The 21,996-nt window shown below is 42.0% G+C and overlaps 2 protein-coding genes across 4 annotated transcripts in view; both read left to right on the top strand.

Annotated features, from left to right (window-relative positions):
* The window catches only part of pknox2 (pbx/knotted 1 homeobox 2), a 91,068-nt gene extending 78,977 nt beyond the window's left edge, over positions 1-12,091 (top strand). For both annotated transcript variants that reach the window (XM_037749378.1, XM_037749379.1), the window contains 7 exons: positions 324-509; positions 693-828; positions 2,705-2,802; positions 7,385-7,504; positions 7,755-7,831; positions 8,387-8,559; positions 9,344-12,091. In XM_037749378.1, coding sequence (XP_037605306.1) covers positions 324-509; positions 693-828; positions 2,705-2,802; positions 7,385-7,504; positions 7,755-7,831; positions 8,387-8,559; positions 9,344-9,609 — 1,056 coding nt within the window. In that variant the 3' untranslated portion in view covers positions 9,610-12,091. The remainder of the gene's footprint in view (positions 1-323; positions 510-692; positions 829-2,704; positions 2,803-7,384; positions 7,505-7,754; positions 7,832-8,386; positions 8,560-9,343) is intronic.
* Positions 12,092-15,378: 3,287 nt separating this feature from the next.
* On the top strand, positions 15,379-21,673 carry panx3 (pannexin 3). Of its 2 annotated transcripts, XM_037749387.1 has the most exons (6): positions 15,379-15,493; positions 15,779-15,971; positions 18,864-19,006; positions 19,342-19,556; positions 19,897-20,648; positions 21,074-21,673. In XM_037749387.1, exons 2-6 carry the CDS (start codon positions 15,788-15,790, stop codon positions 21,130-21,132), a joined length of 1,353 nt encoding a protein of 450 aa, XP_037605315.1. In that variant the 5' UTR covers positions 15,379-15,493; positions 15,779-15,787; the 3' UTR covers positions 21,133-21,673. The 2 variants fall into 2 exon arrangements, with proteins under 2 accessions (XP_037605315.1, XP_037605314.1); XM_037749386.1 differs by having other exon boundaries at positions 19,897-21,673.
* Positions 21,674-21,996: the final 323 nt, after the last annotated feature.

Genomic DNA, 21,996 nt, shown 5'->3' with positions numbered 1-21,996 from the left:
ACATGTGATTAAAGGCATTTAGGTAGCTCAAAGCCGCACTATGCTTCACAGAGCCCCACGGAGCTGTTAACATGGCTGTAGACTAATAGATTTGTTCTCCTCTTAACCCCTTTAAAATTTGCTTTAAAAGCTATTCCTGGATGTTTTGGGAAAAAGTAAAGCTCACTTAATGCTATTTGGTAGATTTTAAGGGGTAAACTGTGTAGAAACTATATTCAAAAAGCATGAATGGGTAATTAATGTTGTTTTAATAAAGTGAGTGATTGAGTTTTGCAGCATGTTGTGAAGGTGATCTGTTTATGGTTCATCTCTGTTTCCTTCAGATGGTAAAGGCCATCCAGGTGTTGCGAATCCACCTTTTAGAGTTAGAGAAGGTCAATGAGCTCTGTAAAGATTTCTGCAACCGTTACATCACCTGCCTCAAGACCAAGATGCACAGCGACAACCTCCTCCGTAACGACCTCGGAGGACCCTATTCTCCGTCACACACCAGTCTCAACATGCAGCAGGTCAGTCACGGACTCTCTGTGGATGTTACAGTTCCTTGATGGTATCGCTGTCTGAGTAGCACTCCCCAAGATACACCTTGTCATTTATCATCAGGTAGATTTTGCTCCTGGGAGTTTTTCACTCACAAACAGTAGAGCTACCTCTTTACATTTGCTCACTAGTGTCTCTCTGTGATCCCCCAGGAATTAATTCAGACCTCCTCTCCATCCATGACCTCTGTCTCCAGCTCTGTTAACCCTTCAGGGATATTGGTGCCCGCCGGGGGTCTGCAACAGGGCAATGTCGCCATGACTACCATCAACTCTCAAGTGGTATCGGGTAAGCATGTGATTACATACACACACACAAACACCAGGACCCCTCATCATTTTGGCTCGTGTTAGTGTTAGGCGAGTATTTCTAGTGCAATGTCACATTTAAAAGCTGTAATAGGGAGCAATAGCTGGTATTTCTGGGGTTTTCGATGTAGTCAGAGGATATCCAGGTAACTTTGTTTTACAGTCTCATTAGCAACTTGAGATGCGGGAATGGAGTTGGAGTTGAGAGACGACGTCCAGATTGTTTCACACTTAGTTAACAGTTTATTTATGCTAATAAAAAGCTAAATCCTCGTCAGACAGGAGCCGATGGGTTCCGAGATTGCATTTATTTCGGCCGATGTGTTCCGCCTCTTTTGCTCTCCACATGGACTGATTACCTGCATGCAACCAAAGCTCGCTGAAACGTGACTGGTCGATACTACTCAGACTATTAATGGAAACCAGAACGCTTCCGATACTGATAATTCATGTCCCGTTGCCTCCAGATTCTGCATTTATAAGCAGATATCTGTTTATGAGTAACGAGTAATGTGCATATCAAATAGTCTACTGATGTTTTTAATTCAGTGATAGACAACGTGATGCTCTGCTGGCTCTCAGATGATTTTGTTCCTACCTTACTAATAGAAGTTTTGATGTCATCAGTGGAGGAGCATCTTCTATACCTTGCCTGTGAAGTCCCCCAAGGATCCCTTTAGGGACTACTTTTGATTCATATATATATATATAGCCAACATTAAATCATTTTCAACTCTCAGATTTTGAGAAAGTATTCCATGCTTTTATCCGTTCAAGTTTAGACGACTGCAATACCCTTTATTCTGGTCTAAAAACACCATACTTACTTGTTTGAGTTTATCCAGTGCTGCTGCTCTACTACCTTACTTTTAATTATAATATATATATAAAATATATTATTTTAATTATAATATTCAACTTAATACTTTTGTATCATTTGTATTATCTTTATTAATTTTCTTCTCCTCTGCGTTTTATCCCCATTACTTTATCAATTGCTCTGTTGTTGTTTTTTTACTGTAAAGCTCTTTGTAACCACATTTAGAAAGGTGCTATAATAATATATGTTTAATGTTATATAGTATATATAAATAAAGGATATTAATATTATAATTAATATTCTTCATAAGACTTGTGTTGCAATGACATTTGAAATGACAAATAATCACTATTACGCAACATAAACTATTTATCTTGACTTTGCATTAACAAACCATATCTTCAAATACATATATAATCATATTAATAAAAATAATCATTATGGTAAGCATGTTTTTTTTATTTCAACCATATCACACAGTACAAGCATAATACACGCCATTCTGCAATGAATCACAACATTTAAATGCTACTCTTTTAATATTCTATTTTGAGAGAATAATAATGATAATACTAATATTGCATCTTTTGTGTATACAGTATGTATAAACTACTGTCTGTGTATCAGAGAGCCATGATAGCATCCTTCACGTGGTGCCTGGCTGATAGGGTCTTATAATGTCAAGCCTGTACAGTGAAATGTTAATCCTGCCCTCCGGAAATCCCTTTCAACCAAAACTAAATCAATATCAGCCTTTGATCACTACACACTGAAGAGCTCAAACAGACTGTGATAAGAGTGTCTTGATCAAGACTAATTAAGCCAGGAGCAAAAGCAAACTCCCTTCTTCTTCTTTTTTTCCCGGGTTAAAGGACATTAACTCCCCTTGAATTTAATCATTTCATTTCTTGTCCGCCTTGTTTTTGTTTGCGGGACTGACAAGAAGTTAATAAGGCTCCGGTGGTTGTGCGAAACGTGGCTGCCAGTATAGCTGCTGAAGCCACTTGATACTCATGACGGCAAATTATCCCCTCAGGTGGGACCCTGTACCAGCCGGTTGCCATGGTGACATCGCAAGGGCAAGTGTTAACGCAGGGGCTGCCGCCGGGAACCATCCAGATCCAGAACTCACAGGTAAAAGCCGTCTGACCGGTGATGCTTTGGCCGACACATTCGCTCCCTCCCTGTGAACCTCACCGCCAAATCTCAATTTGTTATTATTAAAAGGGCTTCTTTACGTCTCACAGAAAACGCCCTGGGCGCCTTTTCATTGTCTCCGTCTGAACACAGCACGCACCCCCACCCCCCACCCCGACAGACAAAATGGAAATAGTTTATTCCCATGATGTTTAGGACCCGTGATGTTTAGGGGCCCTTACATAATCCTCTCAGGTTTGACGGTGAATAAATGTCATGCAAGGACATGCACTTAAGACTAACTTCATTTAGTAGATTACATTATTTTCCATGATGTGATTTTACACAGATACAGGAAATCAAACTCAAAGTTAATACAAAAACTGGTCGCCGTACAGAAAAGAATGAGAGTATTGTGTAATTATTATGGACAGGAAATGTTATGTCCACAAATGTTATATCTCCATGAAAGGCTTTAGAACAGTCAACCCCTTACAAATACCTGGAATTGGATTTTTTATGACACAAAGACACATTTGTGTTTTCCTTTTTTCCAGCTCAACAGGCCTCTGCAGTTATTTTAGGATATTTGTCTCCTCTGATGTTGAGTGTTAGGTTGTTGAGTAGATGAATAAGCCTTGAGTAATCAATAACAATCAATTCATTTAGCTGAAAGCTACATCATTCAGAAGAAGAGGTCATAACAGTTTTGGTTTAAGAGTATTGATTCAGATAATATTAATAAAATAGACAAAACATCATGTAGAATATACGAGAAAAAGGCTGCTGTCAGTAGCTTTGAAAAGCTGGACAAAACTACTCCTGCTGGTGCTACTACTACTACTACTACTGCTGCTGCTGCTGCTGCTGCTACTACTGCTGCTGGTGCTGCTACTACTGCTGATCCTACTATTACTACAACTATTACTGCTGCTGCTGCTGTTGCTGCTACCACTGCTACTGCTAATCCTACTCCTGCTACTGGTGCTTTTACTACTAGGCTACTACTGCTGCTACTGCTACTGTTGCTACTAGTACTACTACTACTGATGCTGCTGCTTCTACTATTACTGCTGTTGCTACTACTACTACTACTGCTGCTGCTGCTGCATCTGGTACTATACTGGTGCTACTGCTACTGTTGCTACTACTACTACTATTGCTACTATTACTACTACTACTACTACTACTACTGCTGCTGCTACTGCTACTATTACTACGACTATTACTACTACTGCTACTACTACTGCTGCTGCTACTGCTACTATTACTACGACTGTTACTGCTGCTGCTACTGTTGCAGCCACTACTACTACTGCTGCTGCTGCTGCTGCATCTGGTACTATACTGGTGCTACTGCTACCGTTGCTACTACTACTACTACTACTACTACTACTATTGCTACTATTACTAATACTACTACTACTACTGCTGCTGCTGCTGCTGTTACTACTACTGCTACTGCTACTACTACTACGACTGTTACTGCTGCTGCTACTGTTGCTGTCACTCCTACTCCTACTATTACTACTACTGCTGCTACTGCTACTGTTGCTACTAGTACTACTACTACTGATGCTGCTACTACTAATACTACTGTTCCTTCTACAACTACTGCTACTGCTACTACTTTAACAGTAAAACACTTTAGTTTCCAGCTTTTCAGTGTATTTCAGGTCTTAGCTTCTTCAGATAAAAGAGTTCAGCTTCCAACTCAGCCAGTTTTACATTTCAACAGCAGTGCAATGCATTTGAGCTCTAACATTTTTCAGCAATACTTTTCCATTTACTTTAGCTTTCGGCATGCACACAAATTTTCTGCAGGATATGCATGTTCTAGTTAATGATTGTAACAGCAGATAAAGACTTACCCGTCATACAGCAACAGTCAGTGTTGTTCCTTAATTTCATTGTCGGCCTCGATCACCAGGTGATGGTGGTTCACTTTAGGCTGGTCAAACTTTCACACGACTGAAAGCATGATAATTTAATTTTATATACAATTTTAAAAAATGGTTGATTTGAGGATTGGCCAATTAAATATCTATTTTAAACCAGTGCTTAAACTTTGTCGCCTGTGCTACTAAAGTTCATCTTCTGTAGCACCAGTTCTATGTGCAAAAAACTGAATGCACAGCCCTGCTTTCACTTTTGCAAACTACACATAATAAGAACAACTCCTTTATAGGAAGTGTCAGTTGTGCATGTAAAAAAGGCCTGATAGCAGGGTCTATTGTTAATTCAGAACGTATTGAGAGATGGATTAATTGCCGCTGGTATTGTTTTCACCTTGTGAATCTGTGTGTGAGTGTTAATATGTCTGTCTGTGGACATCATTATGTTGTGTTTGCATCAGGTATGGCTAAAACACTTCAGAGGGGAGAATATACTGTATGGAAATTTCATATGCATAAGAATGTAGAACAAAATGCATAAAGAACAAATGCAGGTCTGCTAAAGAATATGAAATTGATTAATTTCATGCAGAGCGCAGTTGTAGAAAGAATCCCGCCTGTCTTGGAGATAAATAACAGACACACCTATATGCACTCATAACCATGCAGAACCCCCTTAACACACACGAGGCCCATAAATACACACTCACACACACTAACATCCCCCTCATACTCCCCACATGAAACAAGAGACATTAGAGTTGCAGCTGGGTGTCACGTGGATAACCCTCCTCTTATACCCCCTCAGCCCTGGGAGTGTGTGTGTGTGTGTTGCGGGAGGAAAGCAAGGTTGAATTAATTGGCGGCACCGAGCTCGAGAGTGTGATTACTCGGGGCTTGTCGGCAAAGAAGCAACGGGGCTGTGTTCAATTCCCAGCCCACATGTAGCACTCCGCCTCAGCTGAGCCGAGGCGATTCACCGAGGCCTCCTCTGACTGTCAAGCACAGAATTACCTGCCTGAAACTGAGCCACTCTTCAGGCCACTGCTGCTGCACATGAATCACTGTTTGAACTCCCCGGATCCCAGTTTGTATTTATATCTATAAGTAAGTGTTGAGACTATCAAGGCCAGGAAAAGACCGGCCTCACCAGTGATGCATTAAATCCGCCTCGCCTGAGTCATACATTGAAATGTTTCAAGAAAAGGGAAATGATTCAGACTATTATCTGTAATTCTGAATTCTAATTATTGTGGTTTGGGGGTTCATTGTCTGCCTACATGTAGTATCACATAGACTCCTCCTCTGAAGAGCAGCATTGAATGTTAAAGGAAAATAAGTTTTCATTATATTCTGTTGCTGATTTGTATCGTGCGTTGTTAATCTAAGCTGTGGCTCGATAAAAAATGCTGCTACTTATATTAAAAAAAGAAATACTGTGCCCTCATGCACTCAAGCGTTTCCCTTTGGTTCCTACTGAAGACATACATCTTTAACGTCTCATAAATATTTTGTTTAATTTATTAAAAAAAAGGCTTAATGATATCCTAAAACATCTGGCAACTGTAGTTTTTTATCAAACAATACTTAAATAGGAGGAGATATTTTATGTTGGGGACTATTTTCAGCGGCGGATTAATCCACATTTAGTGAGTATTTGTGGCAGCAGGATGAACTAAATCAATCAATGAAGGAACACAGAAGCTCTTTGGCACAGAAGAAGAGATATCAGGCTTTGACACACACAACACTTGTTAGTAGATGTAGACATTCACTGTTGGTTTGGGTCTTTAATGAAAATAGAAATGACTTCTTAATAGCATGCAGCCCAACCTTTACCTCATATGTACTCTTGATGCTGGGGTTGTTCTTCAAAAACACATTTGTTATATTTGTTGAAATTCTACAAAACAAGAGTGCTGCTAGCTACTTTCTTTGGAAAAGAGTTGGCAACACTGGTCTAGTTTCTCCACATTACTGACCCTAGCTTTAACCAGAACACCCAAAACATTTACTAACCTTAACTTAACCTCGCCTGCAAACCACAGAACCCCGGATGACCATCACAACCCTAAAATATCCTCACAAGAATAGCGGACTATGAAGTCAGTCCTCACAAGTACGGCTCAGCCAGACCAAACACATGGACTCACACACATCCATATGTGCACCGCAGGCTGTCAAACACTGTCAATACTCTGAGAGCATCTCGTCCTTCAGCACTCGCACTCCAAACAATAACATCTGAATAATGATTTCTCACTGAACACAAAGACGGGCTTAGGTCAACACACATGAAGAAGAGAGCCAAACGCTGTCACACTTTGTACCAGCCCTCTACTAATTCAGCTGTGAAATCCAAACTTCTGACCGAAGGCTCGTCTGACCCTCCGCTCTTTTAAACTCATTGTCGAAGCACCGAATAGACGACTGACCCTCTTGTGTTTCCACACAGTCAAGGGTGCTGCGTTTTTATATTTTAAGTATCATTACTCAAATTCAGTTTCCATGGTGACACTTGAGGAGGTGTTTCTGCCCTTGCCACTGAAAAAAAAAAAAAGGATAGGTAATTGGTAGTCTCCCTTTGTTTCCGTGGCAACAATAACTAAGCCCTACCATCCGCTTCCTTTTTTTTCCTTTTCTTTTCTTCCCCTCTCTTCTCTTCCTGGTGTTGTATTGTAAAGGTAAACATGGACCTGTCAGCCCTGTTGGACAGTGAAGACAAGAAGTCCAAGAATAAGAGGGGGGTCCTGCCCAAACACGCCACCAACATCATGCGCTCCTGGCTCTTTCAGCATCTCATGGTGAGGCAGACAGAGAGTGTGTCTGGAATGGTCATACATGGTGACGTGTTATGAGGTGGCAGCTGTGGAAGCAGAGAAGGAGTGACAGATGTCTATGGAGAGTAAACTAGATGAAGAAGGAGGTTTACTGAATAGAACATTTCAGTGTTTTCACATGAGACGTCAGAATCACTGAGGGATCGGCACGTACATGCTGTTAATTAAAGAAAAAGTGCTTGAAAACTGAGATGCTGTTTCTTCCTTCTGTCAGCACCCGTACCCAACAGAAGACGAGAAAAGGCAGATCGCAGGACAAACAAATCTAACGCTTTTGCAAGTGAACAACTGGTAAGATGCTGTAATGAACTTGAATATACTGGAGCTCCTCAGCACATTGCTGGACCTGTGGTGCCATCTCCTGGTCTTATACTTCAAGTACACCTCAGACCAAACTGTGCCTTTCCTCATTGTCATGCATTGTTACTCTTCTTTTAAATTTAATTTTATCTATTGATGGGTTGAGATGAAAGATGGTATTTGTTAAAGAAGATTTTGTAGTTGAAAATATGTTGAAGTTGGTTGTAACTTGTATAATTGGTATCTATGGTGATGCATAAGTCACATGACTTATAAATGGACTGTATATAAGGAAAGCAGAAACAACATGAATCATTTTGGATTGACCTTCATTGAAGCTTTTACTCTCTTCTGGACCTCTCTCTCTGTGTTCATCCTTAAAGTTGAACTTGCTGTGCCTTCACTCTTACCCAGATTTCCCCTGGTGCCAAAATATGTCATCCACAAATCATGATTGATGATAACCTATAGCGGTTTTCACTTCCCTGAAAATGAGAATGTGTATCCCCTCCTGTACATCACTTGTCCTTTTTCTCATTCTCGCAGGTTCATCAACGCCCGTCGGCGTATCCTCCAGCCCATGTTGGATGCCAGTAACCCAGACCCGGCTCCTAAAGCCAAGAAGATGAAGTCCCAGCACCGTCCCACACAGCGCTTCTGGCCCGACTCCATCGTGGCTGGAGTTCTGCAGTCGCACAGATCAGGAAACAACTCAGACAGTATGACGACATTAACATTTACCAAAAAAAAAAAAGACAAACACACCTTCAAATTTTCAATGTGTGTTTGAAATGTTCCCACTAGATGTCACTGTTGACTCTTTCTTTTATTTATGTAAGAAGATGTGAAGGCGACAGTCAAGAACAAAGAGTATAACATTATTGGGGGAAAATTCAACATTTGTACGACAGGAATCTTAAATTAGATCTGAGTATGTGTTTGAAAGTGTGAGGGGTCTAACTCTCTAGAGAATAGTTAGATAAAGAAATAGTTTTCAGTCATCCAAGGCCAATTTCAGGTTATAGATTTTAGTCATTGGGTGTAATTTGTTATCTGCTATCTCTGTACTGCAGCTCTAGCAGTGTGGAGAAGCAAAACCTCTCTCAAAAGCAAACTTCACTGTCGTCATTTCAACTGAACCAACAGTAATATGAGCTTTTCATTCAGGCAGAGGGTGTTTGGATACTGAAGCTCTGCTTCTAGGCAATAATAAACTGTACACAATGAATAGGTAAATTGTTACTTCGGTGCAAGTACTGCCAAATACATTAATTTACATATTCTGATATGAAATAATATCAATAAATCCATCATCCAAATCAACTTATAGTGCAATCAAATGTGTTTCTGTCACTTGTATTTAAGTAATTAAGATGAGCTCCCTGGGCCACCTTACCTTAGCAGTACAGAAGGGTGCACAGATGAATGGAGAGGAATGCATTCGGTCTGTTTACTGTGTTTCTAACTCCTCACCCTCTCTCTGTCTCTCTGCCTCCCCCTCAGACCCGCTGAGTATGGACAGCCTCCAGTCGCTGTCCTCAGACTCAGCCACCCTGGCCATGCAGCAAGCCATGCTGGGCGCCGACGACTCCATGGACGGCACCGAGGAGGAGGACGAAGAGGAAGAGGAGGAGGAAGAGGAGGAAGGAATGGAGGAGGAAGAAGAGGAGGAGGACGGAGAGGAGGAAAACGACAGGGGGAGGCTAATGTCCAGCGGAGGAGGAGCGAGGAGAGATCTGCGCATGGAGCACAGAGAGGAGCTAGAGTAGTCGACTAGAGGGAAAGACTTTATGAACTTTGACCTCAGTTGTCCCCTTAATACGGCCTCTTTCAAACTCAACTAGGACGGCTCTAATGCTAAGTGACTCTTGAGGACATGTTAGGTTTTTTCTCCAGACTCTTATGCAGAGCCACCGAGGAGACTAGTCAGACTCAATGGCCATCATGATTATGATTACAGAGGACGGATATGAGTTTAATGATGAATATGTGTTGTTTCATTTTACTATTGTATGTTCTCATGCAGTTGAGCTCTTGAAATATTTGGATAGTAGCAATTTTTTTTTTTTTTACTCTATAGCTCCTGTTATTTATGGACAGTAATGGCACAGGAACTAAAAGGTTGAAAAGATTACTGCCAGTTTTAAATTGAGACATTTTCAACAGCTTACGGTAACAGTTAAAGAGGCTCGGTGCTCTCTGAGAGCCGTGACATTTCGAGGCTGTTTTAAATTCAGGTTACAGTGAACTGAAAAAAAAGGAACAGTAGAATAAGGAGTCTTGAGTAGGTGCACATGCATAAAAAAAACACACAAAAAAAACGACTGTATGTGAAAAACTTAAAACTTTAACTGGCTGAAAGAACTCTCAATTTTCAACTGACAGTCTACACGTTAACGGTATAATATGTATCATAGGTTATATATGAGAGAGAGAGAGAGAGAGCAGCGATGGTGGAGCGAGCTATAGAGTGACTGAAGAGAGGGAGCGGAGTTAGTGAGAACAAAGCAGTGAATCAGAGGAATAAAACGTTATCTTCTGATTGTCTTCACAGCGGTTACGTTCTAAAGCACAAATAAACACAACTCACAACTCCACACATCCCTGCCGGAAGGTGAATGCAGCCAAAGGGCAGCTCCATCCTGTCCTCTCTGCTTCGGTGTGTGGGGCTCGGCGCTGCTCTCGGTCAAATCGTCGCACCGATAGCAGCGCTTTGCACACAGCAGAGGAGAGACGGAGGAGCAGGGGGGAGCACATGCACAAAAAAACACACATCCATCAAACATGGCTCTTTGTCTGTGACAGAGCTAAAGGGGGACTTGTGCCCATGGATGTACAGTATCATGCTTGTGCCTCGGTATCAGACACCGATTGGCATGACAAGGCGCCGCTATTTGACGACCTGAACAGGCTGCACACCCTGCATGCTGTTATTGGCTGTTTGCAGACGCCCAGAAGAGTAAAGCAACATAAGAAGGAGAGATGAAATCCAGGCAGAGGGCTGACACACTGCTAGTGAGTCATGGTGATGATTGGGAAGGATTATTTTTGTACGACATTGTTTTTTTTTAGATAATTCCTGCATAATATACCTTTAACTGTGCAGTTCATGTGTCATTTTGCTTCCTAAAATAAGAGTGAAGAGCTAAAGGAAAGAGAGAGAGATTTAAAAAAAAAAAAAAAAGTTGTTATGCTGTCCAAATATCTGCAGAAGTGACTGTATGTGTCGGCTTCCACTGCTAGGACGTCATTCACACCTTTTAAATGACTCATAGGTTCTCAGGTCGAACAACACTCTCATCCGGTGCGTTTCTTCCTCACGAGCAAAAACCCCTGGACTCATTGCCGCGGCGGCAAAACCTTTTAGAGCATGACTTTTTAAACAATCATTTTGTTTCTCCTCCCATGAGCAAAAATAAAAACAAAAAAATGGTAGTAAACCAGTGTATACTGACTGCACATATAGTATGTATATCGGATTTCTCATATGTTTGCATTCTGGTGTTTAAGGTTTTCATATTTATTCTTTTGTGTGTGTGTGGCCTCAGAGGGAATCTCAGTGAACAACATGCCAGTTGCTTCTACATATACTGTAGGAATAAGGCTATTGTATCAGCTGGCGGGCCATGCACATACTTGACTTCAGCCATCAAGTCAGGCTTAGAAAATCGCTTGTGTATTTTTGTGACCTTGGGTGATTCTGTCACAAAATAAGAGCATGGCGAGCACCGACAGTCACTAGGAACTGTCTCACCCACATCTCAACATGGAGGGAGATCACACAGAGACGGTCAATGACTTTGGAATCCCCCGACTGACAGAGCCGCCGTCTTTTACTGACAAACTTTTTCAAGGATACAAAGAAGACAATTTTGAGGGGAACGAGAAGAGAGAGAAAGAAAAGTCAGAAGTAACGTCTCTTTCAATTTTATGTGAAGGATTTTGAAGAAACTGTGAAACAATTTTAGCTCTCTGTTTTGTACTAAAACACACAAATGGAGTCGCTGGTTTCTAATGTGAAGACAGAAAATGAAAAAAAACACGTTATATTGAATGTTCTGATTGTTCATTGTGAAGTATGTTGCTCATTAATATTCTTTTCTCGATTGCTTTTTTTTTTTTTTTAAATGGATCTTCCAGAGCAAGTGACAGACAATAGGGAATATTTCTATTCATTTGTACACTTGGTTGTCATAATCTATTGTGTTTCAATAGACCAATTTTAATAATTAAAACATGTAAAGGTACTGATTTTTGACTTTGTGATATTAAAGTTCTGTATATGTTTAGGCTGAACAAACACATCCAGAGCCGTAAACAGAAAGAACAAAACAGTAGATGATTAACATGAGCATTGTTCCCTGCTCCACAGATCTAAGCCAGCATCACAATAGAGCAAAGCTTGTATGTGTGACACTTCCCAAACCTCTAAGGCCCTTCTTCATTTCCAGATTACAGAGTTAGTCGTCTAAATATTGGTTTAACTTCCATTTTCCTGTCACGTGTGGAGTCTCCCACCCACTGGTTACAGATGTAGCCTGTGATTTAACTTGCTGGAAGGGGCCTGCCCAAATGTTCTCCCACCTACCATAAAAGAACCCGACAGAGCTCCCCACCACGGGGTTTCAACTTCTGCTCCCTCAGAGTGTATAATTGCATCCTTGCATTGTTTTACGCGCCCCCTTCAAAAGGTCATTCTCAAATTGCAGCAACACTTATTAAATATCTGTTATTGTCTACACCTCTGCTATACTTTCTTCTCCTTCAGACACATTTTCCAGTAGGAGGAATTTGAATTGCAGTGGCTTTGCATGTTGGGCTTCAAAATAACATATTATAGGGGGTAGGCAACATGTGATGAGATGATCAGTATTGACATTATCATGAGGAAGCAATGCTCAATAGTTCCAAACAAACACACGTCGGGTCGAGTCTGTGCATCGGGCGGGTGTTGGATAAGCCTTCAAACTCATCGATTACTCACTCAGGGGCGAATTCATAAAGAATGGATAGCGGCCTTTGATAGCGCATCATTTGCGACCGCTATCTGCCCCGTTGCAAGGTTCGATCACAGCGCAAACACGCCCATAAAGTTTTGCAGTTGAGTGCAATTTGCCCTTTTTTTCATCTGATTGCAATTAACCATGTGGGTAGGTGGAATAATACATCATTAATGGGGACATATTATTTACATTCAGGTGTTTCTAACCCTCTTCTCTCCCGTTTGTCTGCCCCAACCCCGTTCTTCTCCTCTCTCCTCTCTCCTCTCTCCTCTCTCCTCTCTCAGCAGGGCATCATGATGGCTCAGCGGTTGGCCTCACAACAAGAAAGTCCTGGATTTTTACCTAGGGGGGATGATGAAGCATAAAGCCCATCGAAACGCGACCCCACTCTGAGTCTTAACCCCCGGGTTCCAGATGCTCCAGCCACACCACGACACCGTTAGGCCTCGTTCATCCCCACGTGATCGACCCCTTTTCAACCCTTTCCTAGATCTCCCTTCAACCCTCTCCTCGAACCCCACCGTCCCACCGTATATAACCCCGATCGAACTTCAGCTCCCGTTCATCCCCCCTCCCTTTTCATCCCTCTCTGGCGAACCCCTAACATCCTAACCTAACGTGACCCTCACCCAATCAGCCCACCGAACTCGACCCTTACGACCAACCTTCGGCTCCCGTTGGTCTCCCGGTAACCGCCCCCCTTTTCATCCCTCCCATCGACCCCTCCATCATCCCACCGAACTCGACTCTTACCCAATCGTTCCCGCGTCCCCCAGCCATTCCAAATACAACTGCTTTTGTACTGCACTAATGCCGTGGTCTTTGTTAGTGAAATAAGTGCAAATAGCACAGGAGTATCGAGACGCTATTTGCTTGGCAGTGCTATCATGGGTGCATTTCACCCTTTGCGGGTGCTTTGAGAATTGCTTTTTGTCTTATTTGCACAGGTTTAAGCCGTGCAATCCTTTTGTGACTTTGCCCCTAAAACTGGACTTACTGGAGAATCGTATTTCATCTCCTCACTAGTACCCAGAAACAACATGCCCCCAGCACCTTACTGTTCTATAATACAAAAAAAACTCCTCAACCTTGAATGACATTTAAAGCTGATTAAAGTTGCAATAACCAATATCCTTTTTTTATGAAAAAAGGATGAAATGACTACTTGAATCATCATCATAGTGACAAGATAACCTGACTCATCTTTACTGAGCATTTTAGCATCTTTCAGGTCATTATTTCGGTTTTACGGACCGTAACTCTACTGTATTGGTCTACCTGTTCCCTACCCGAAGGTTTAGGGATTGGTAGAATTAAGAAAAGTTATTTAAAACTTACTTTAAAACAAACTTGACGGTCGGCGCCACCAGCAGCTTGGGAAACAGACAGGAGTACCGACATCGGAGCAAAGCAAAAAAAATCCATTTATATGTACGCTATATTTAGAATATTTATGACAGCGAACCGAACTGAAAATGTAACGTATATATACTGTTTATGTCATCTGATCCTGCCGGCTTTGGAGAGATCATAGACACGTTTCATTTTCAGTTCAGTTCCCCATCAGAAAGGAGAAGGAAAGAGTTGTCTGAGCGCTGAAAATATTCAATATATAGCGTACACTTAAATGGATATCGATTTTTTTTAGGTGAGCCTTTCTTCAGGTGGCTAAAATACGTTTTTCTGCCGTTCCCATCCACAGCATTGTATTGCTTTGCTTTGGTGCCGCTGCTCCTGTCTGTTTCTCGATGCTAGGGCACGCCAAGCGTCATTAAGTAATACACCTACTATGGATAAGTAGCTCATACCACCCCACTTCAAGACACGCACACTATCCCTTTAAGCATTTCAACAAATGACCAATGCTGTTCTTTTTCTGGTGAAAACAATTCTGTTTGTAGAGATGCAATTCAACACACCATCTGTAACAATGAACTGCACTTGACAAATCTGATTGCATACTGTGGCTCTTCTTCATTTACAGCACACAATATAATACGGAAACATCTAATACAGATCCCATGCAATGGCTGAATGTTGTTTGTTTCATTTGTATTCTGCATGTTGTCAGATTCAGATACACCACAATAAAGTTCTTCCCATCCACAGAGGTCCTGTCAGATCCATTTATTCAAATACAATATTTACACACGGTTAGTTTTTCTCTCAAACACGTACACTAGGCAGAAACATGAGCATCCCTGTTGTACGGTACAGTAGCTCAGCTTGCAGTCGCTCCGAGGCTGAAGTGCAGTAAAAATAGTCTCAGAATGACAGAGGCTGAAAAAGCCACTGGCAATGGTTCACTTGTTTGAAGTGGGCCAAAGCCACCGTGCTTCACAGCGTGGATAGACCAGAGAAACACACACACACACACACACACACACACGACTGCATTGCCCAATGTTGAGTACTGGAGGTCTGCTGCAGTCAGTGCCATCTGGGCGCCTACATGCTCCCAGATGTCCACTCTGTAATTAGAGCCAGACCCGGCTCGGCCTGGTCCAGCCCAGATCCAACCTCTCATTTACAGAGGCCCTCCCTGTCAACTTAAGAAGCTTTCCAGCACCGTGCAGGCTTTTAGAGGAACTCTTTGGCTCTGCAAACACATGTTCTAATCGTATCACCATAGAAAGCTGGAAGACTCAAGGTGAGTTGGCTCCATCATGTTAATTGTGATGTATGTTAATTACATTTTTGATTGAATTTCCCCTAATTTGGAAAAGCAATCTTCTCTAGAGGTTTTCTTTTGTTAGTGTAGATTTATTTACAGGAGGTGAAGAACGACCGAGACGATAAGGTAGAGAAAGGCAAGCAGTAGCATGTGACGAAGGTCATGAGTCTGATTTGTACTTACAGCACTGAGAGCACACAATATCTCCTTTTGCTACTTGGCTGTGTCAAAAAATAACCCTTTTTTGTTATCACTGGGTAGGAGATCAAAATGTCCATCGCTCAGGCGGCGGCCAAGGCCATGCTATCTGATGCCCTGCTGCAGGCCAGCCCTGGGATAAACCGGATCAGCCACCTGGAGCTGGAGCTTCCTCTGGACAAGGTCATCAAGTTTGTGTCTGTGGGCCTTCCGCTGATGCTGGTGTCCATGGCCTTTGCCCGCGAGATCTCCCTGGGTGAGCTGCTCTCTGTCTATTTCCTTTTTTAATACTATGTTAGGACATTTTCTGTGTTTCAGTTACACTGTTTGGTGCTGTCCTCTGTAAAGTAATCATGCACTGTTTCTCCTTAAATTAATTACTTGCTAGACAGCATTTAGTTGAACTTGTGATGAGGAGGAATATCATGCATACTAATATAAAGCTACTTATAATTCCTGTCATTTAATTCACCGTTAACACAAGGGTTTAGACAGAAATCTAATTTATCATGAATTGAAGAAGTGACCCAGATGTGTTATTATTTCAGAGCATGAGTTAAAGGTTTTGAACCATGTGAGCACATCTCTTTCCCAGCAGGCTTTTACACTTTCTTTGCACTCAGATACATCTCCTCATCCCGTACCATTCCTACTTGAGGAAAACTAAAAGCAATAACAAGGAGAGCTATAATTACACAGCACTTTCCTGAACAAAAATAGGGTGCTGTAAAGCAAGAGGGAGAAAAAAAACACTTAAACAACAACCTATCATAAAATGAAGACATGCTGACTCGTACACTGCGGACGTAAACTGACGGTGAGGAATTTCCTGGAGGGATTACATTGCGGCCCGTTTTGCAGCGCTCTCCATCAATGCTGGGCCAATTTCAAAGAATTGTTGTCCCCGTTAGAAACCAAAAACATGGGTTGAAAAATACTGTTTCCCTTTAAGACCTGCATAATAGATACCACAGTAATGATGTGACAACACAAAATGAAATCTATTAATCAGTTTATTGACCGTTCTGCTTGAAGTGTTTTAGAGGAAAGAGGAAAAAACACGTTTTGAAAATAAAAAAAGTGGTGTTTTTTTTCATGCCCACAACCATGTCTGCCCATGGTCATTCTAAGAACACAAAAAGAGCAGCTGACAAAGCAAAGTATATGTGGCAAGTCTACAGCACAAGTCTGTTGCTGAGGAAGCTGACTCCCGTGACTTTGAACTAAGCGTCATCTCTCCAGAGCTGGTCTGCAATCAGCCTGATGCTCCTGATGCTAATTGCCATGGGGATGATTGAGAGCAGCGTTCACTAACGCTGGCACGCTGTAATTACAAGGCGAAGTTCTTCTGTGGCAGCTTCGAGTCAAATGAGAGGATATGTTGATTAACTACGGGGATGGGGGGGGGGGTCGTAGAACACGGATCTTGGCTGCCTATCTGCTGGGTTGTCAGTTTCACAACAGTGCTTGATTGCACTGCTGTCTGGAGTCTGGTTTACTTGCACCTGGACTCTCAGCCAAGAATGATTGTACAAAGCATACATTTGGGGATGATCTGCCAATGTTAATTGGGGAGTGGGAGTAGGAGATAGGAGCGGTGGCAGAAATGTAGGTTCCCTCGCTTTGCCAAATGGCTCACAGGGCTGGGGAGTTGAGCGGCAAGAATAATTTACAAGATTTTCATGAGAAGGCATGTGCTGTCGTTTTTTTTCATTTAGAGTTCACAATGCATGCGCCCACACATCATGCACTCACAAGCAAAGTGGAAAAAATAGATTCCAACAGTAAGCTTCATGAGAACATACAGTGGCGTCAGATTGTATTATAACTACAGCACTCACCATGACTTAAACCTCAGTAAGTACCAATGAATGCAGCTTCCATCAGGATAGTGTTCAGCAAAATATAAGATCTTGGGAGGCCCTGAAAGCATCACACCATTCAGTAATGGATCTGTTTAATGCAACATGTTTGCCCAATTGGAAGCAAATTACATGAATGGCTCCATCATGATTGTTTGTGAAACTTGTAGGACAAATAATGTGACAGACAGCTTTACAAAACCTCTTTAGAAATGATATACTTTAACACTATTTCATTATGTGGCTGCCAATACTGGATGGTGATGAACCAACCGCTGTTCCGCTCACTAGTTTGACCATCTGTTTTCAATATGTCCTTACAAATTGGCGCAAAACACAATATAAATATAGAGAGCATGATTGACCAATAAATATTTCTAAATCTCAAATCAAACGTTCATTTTCTTAGATATATTTTGGCCAATTTCCATTATTCAATATGTGTAGGTGAAATCTGAAGAATGCTATGGCTGGTGTTGCTGTACCATATGTTTGCATATGCATATTGCTTTCACCTGTAGTATATGGAATAACATATATGTTATATGGGCAACCATATGGGACACTAACCAACAATACATGTTTAGTTTGTTCGGTGTCAGTCTAGAAATATAAATACTCTTCTTTCTGTAAATATTTAAGGTCACATTTAAAATGAATATCCTCCAGCTGCCAAAATTACATTTTATCTGTCACCATCAATATGTTAAAATGTGGCTGATTAATTACACACACTGTAGTATAATTGGACCATGAAACCAGGCAGGAGACATCACATAGAGACAGTAGATTAGTGGCGGTATATTTCTACTTACAGAAAGCTGGGCAGATGTGGTGTTGTAAAAAAAGAAAGCCCCATGTTTGTGTTCTAAAGGTCTGAATTAGGTGGGGGCACACCCTTGGTGTGTTCCCTCCCAAGCGCTCTGCTTAAGGGTGGAGCACCCTCTGGGAAATGACAGATGGGTGCGGAGCATGGATTCAAGTGGTCGGGCTACATGTGGTTATATCAAGGTGAACTAAATATAAGGTGGAGGAGGCCACATTTGGAACGGAGTCACCCAGGGTTTTAAATGCCAGGTTGCCATTTGGAAACATATGATTTCTCCAGAGAAATTCTGTACCACTGAAAAGAAAAAGGGCATGCAGACGCTCACGTGTCTGGTGGTGGAACTCCAGTACTATGTGTGTGTGAGAGAGAGAGAGATATCAAGTGCTTAGAGATTGCAGAAAAGTAATTTCCCATATTAGCGGATAATGTGTCAAGTCAACATTTGTTTATTCTGCAGGGCCTCAGATCAGCTGTTTCCCTCCCAGCAATTTCACCATCAAGCAGGCCAGCTACGTAGACACGTACTGCTGGGACTCTCTCATGCATCACGAATTCGACAGCAATGGTAACTTCGAGGAGCGCTCGCTCTGGGTACACAAAGTAAGTTGAGAGATTCTGATCAAGCTTGTTATTCCCCCCTAGAGTGGCTCATGAAGTTAAACTGCTCAAACCTTTTTTTTTCTCCTTGCTGCAACTTGCAAAACTTCAGTTGAAAGTGTCAGTTGGACCCTTCATAAGAAGCAGAGTACATGTTGTGTTGCTAAAACCCTTTGCGAAGTATTCAGACCCAATGCAGTTAACATTCAAGGCCCAGTCACAAACAGGAAAGCAGTTCTAAACCAGGACTTGTGGTTGTTCATTTGTAATACTGTGTTTTGAAGCCAGTGTTTATTTTGCCTCTCTCCCTCACCTTTTTTCTCTCATTGTCCATCCAGATGTTCCCTTACTCTCTTCTGGCCATGGCAGTGTTGATGTACCTGCCGGCTCTGATCTGGCGCCAGCTCGTCATGCCCTCACTGGGCTCAGACCTGCTTTTCATAATCGAGGAACTGGACAAGTCGTACAACCGCTCAATCCGAATGGCTCAGAACATTCTGGATATGCGCCAGAACACTAAGAACCCCCTCACATTTCAGGCTGAACTGCAAAGGTAAGAGACCAGCGACTGTTGGCTTGTAGCACGAATATTCATTGCTCTTTATGTCTCTTTCAAACAAAATGCTTTTCATATCCAATGCTTTCAGTAAGCTGATCTTATGAGCTTTGATTTACCCCAAAACCTCTGTTAAATTAAACTTGATTCCCATAGTCATAGCAAATGAAGATGATCTGCTTACAGAGGGTTACAGAAGTGATCTTGTGGGCAGTTCCTCGTAGCCTAAAGTAGAAGATCGTGGTTTGGTTGGGACACTCCCAGCGTGGAATGTGTGAGTCTGTATAAACATGAAGGAGAACATGGTGCTGAGTTTCTTTTCCTTGTTCAATTGCAGGGCCAAGAAGAAGCGGTACTTTGAGTACCCTCTACTGGAGAGATACATGAAGTGCAAACAAAACTCCTATTTCCTTGTTAGCATGCTTTTCTTGCGGGGCTTCCTCCTCCTGACCTTCATGACGGCTTCCTGTCTCTACCTGGCCTACTTCCACCTGTCTGCCTTCCTGCAGGACGAGTTCAGCTGCTTTGTGCGCACGGGCATGCTGCGTGACCAGAACTGGGTTCCTGAACTGGTTCAGTGTAAAATGATTGGCCAGTTGGTTTTTCAGGTGATAAGCGTGGCCAACGGCGCCATCTACGTCCTGTTGGCTCCCATTGTCCTCTTTAGCCTGATTCGGCTTTTCGTTTGGGACACCACCTTCTTCTCCGTCTACGAGCTCCTCCCAGCCCTTGACCTCATCAACCGCCGTAGACTAGGCTGCCCATTGAACGACCTCAACGTCCTCCTGCTCTTCCTGCGTGCCAATGTAGCTCACCTGATGTCCTATGGGAAAGTGAGGGCACTGTGCTCGTTGGCACCGCCACAGGTGGGCAACGCCACCGCAGGGCAGGGATTGAACGCCATGCTGACCCAAGAGGAGATAGAAGAGCGTGAAGAGGCTGCAATGGAGCTGGCGGAGGAGGTGGAGGAGGCCAAGGAAGAAGGGAAGCTCAACCTAGTGGATATCATGACTATTCTGGGAGCAGCACAGGGACGAGTGGTGAACTGCAGCGAGAAGAGGCCTCTGGTGGAGGAGAATATGAGTCTCGGTACCGTAACACTTATCTACACACTCAAACGCATTCTGCTAGTGGCTATTTTTGTCTACATCATTTGGGATGTACAGAAAATTATTAAGTGACCTCCAGACTACCAGATACAGGCTCTGAAAATGAATAGCACGTGTTTTAAATAAAAGGTAGCATAAGCAGTTCTCACTGAACAGACACTGAATACAGAATGAGGTCAAACCTGAGGAGGCAGTTTGAGAAACAAATTCAAATCAATTCAAATAACATTGTTTAGTATTTTCTTTTCTCTCTATTGTATGTAACTGTATTGCTTCTGCTTTCTTTATGAAGCCAGACTGAACTGCCTATATTTCTAAAAGAGTCTTTGAAAAGCACTGGCTAATGTAGAAGAGATAGAACTGTGGTACTTCCTAGACCTAACCGCCCTCTCTATCTCTTCACAGAGCCAAACCACCAGGGGTACCATGAGTTGAAGGAGACTGCACCATTTAGTCATTACTAGGCCTCCTATGGACTGAATCAGTGTGATAACAATGGGGGGGGGTTGGTACAATCTCTCAACAGTAGATTTCCAAGAGTACTGTACCCACAAAGACTGTGGACATCAATCAAGGGTTTCTGTGGTCTGAAGACAAAAAACTAAAAAACCTCTTTTAGAATTACAGGGCAGATTGTTCTGGCTAGAAATGTCAATGGATTTAGAGTTGTCAGTTTTTAGCATGTAACTGCCAAAACCTTTTTCTTTCTGCCTCTTACTTTGGTCCCATGTATTTTTTATTATACATTATTATTATTCCTAGTGATGGTTAGGAGTCAAAGGAGAACATGCACGTGGAATTGTCTGTTGTAATTATGGTGAGAGAATATAAAGTTGAGCATCATGACTTGGTTAGATTGCACATTTGTTCTGGGAGTATGCATATATGCATGTCATTTGAGAGGCAGAAAAAATATTGTTTTAGAACATTTGTGTGAGTTAGTAAAGTGTATTCTATGTACTTCTAAATAAACTGTGTGTGATGTTTCTGTCATCAATATCCCCAATCAATCATCCAAGATCATATTTGTTTACTCTCTGCAGTTGTATAACTTTTTGTTTGTTTGTTTTTATTTGTAAAATAGATGTTTGACAAATAATCTTCTGATGTAATACACCAGAAAGTCAAACTGAACTACCCACTTAAAGCTTCAGTAGGCCAAACATTACATAATAACCTTTCAGCATATTTTAATTCAAGTGTTCTGAGAGACTTCTGCTCCTCCTCATGACTCTGTTTTCAGGCTTTAGAACATCTAGCCCATGACAGTAGACTTTGACCAATCACAGGTCATTTCAGAGAGAGAGAGAGCGTTCCTATTGGCTGTG

Source organism: Sebastes umbrosus, chromosome 17 (genome assembly GCF_015220745.1).
Source record: "Sebastes umbrosus isolate fSebUmb1 chromosome 17, fSebUmb1.pri, whole genome shotgun sequence".
Lineage (NCBI taxonomy): Eukaryota > Metazoa > Chordata > Actinopteri > Perciformes > Sebastidae > Sebastes > Sebastes umbrosus.
The sequence above is the reverse complement of the archived record's forward strand: the minus strand, read 5'-3'. Positions and strand labels throughout refer to the sequence as shown.

Bases quoted from the DNA above. Each gene is read 5' to 3' on its own strand.
- panx3 (XM_037749386.1), top strand. From the start codon at position 15,788: ATGTCCATCGCTCAGGCGGCGGCCAAGGCCATGCTATCTGATGCCCTG. The intron at 15,972-18,863 runs GTGAGCTGCTCT...TTTATTCTGCAG, and splicing joins TGCCCGCGAGATCTCCCTGG to GGCCTCAGATCAGCTGTTTC. The intron at 19,557-19,896 runs GTAAGAGACCAG...GTTCAATTGCAG, and splicing joins TTTCAGGCTGAACTGCAAAG to GGCCAAGAAGAAGCGGTACT.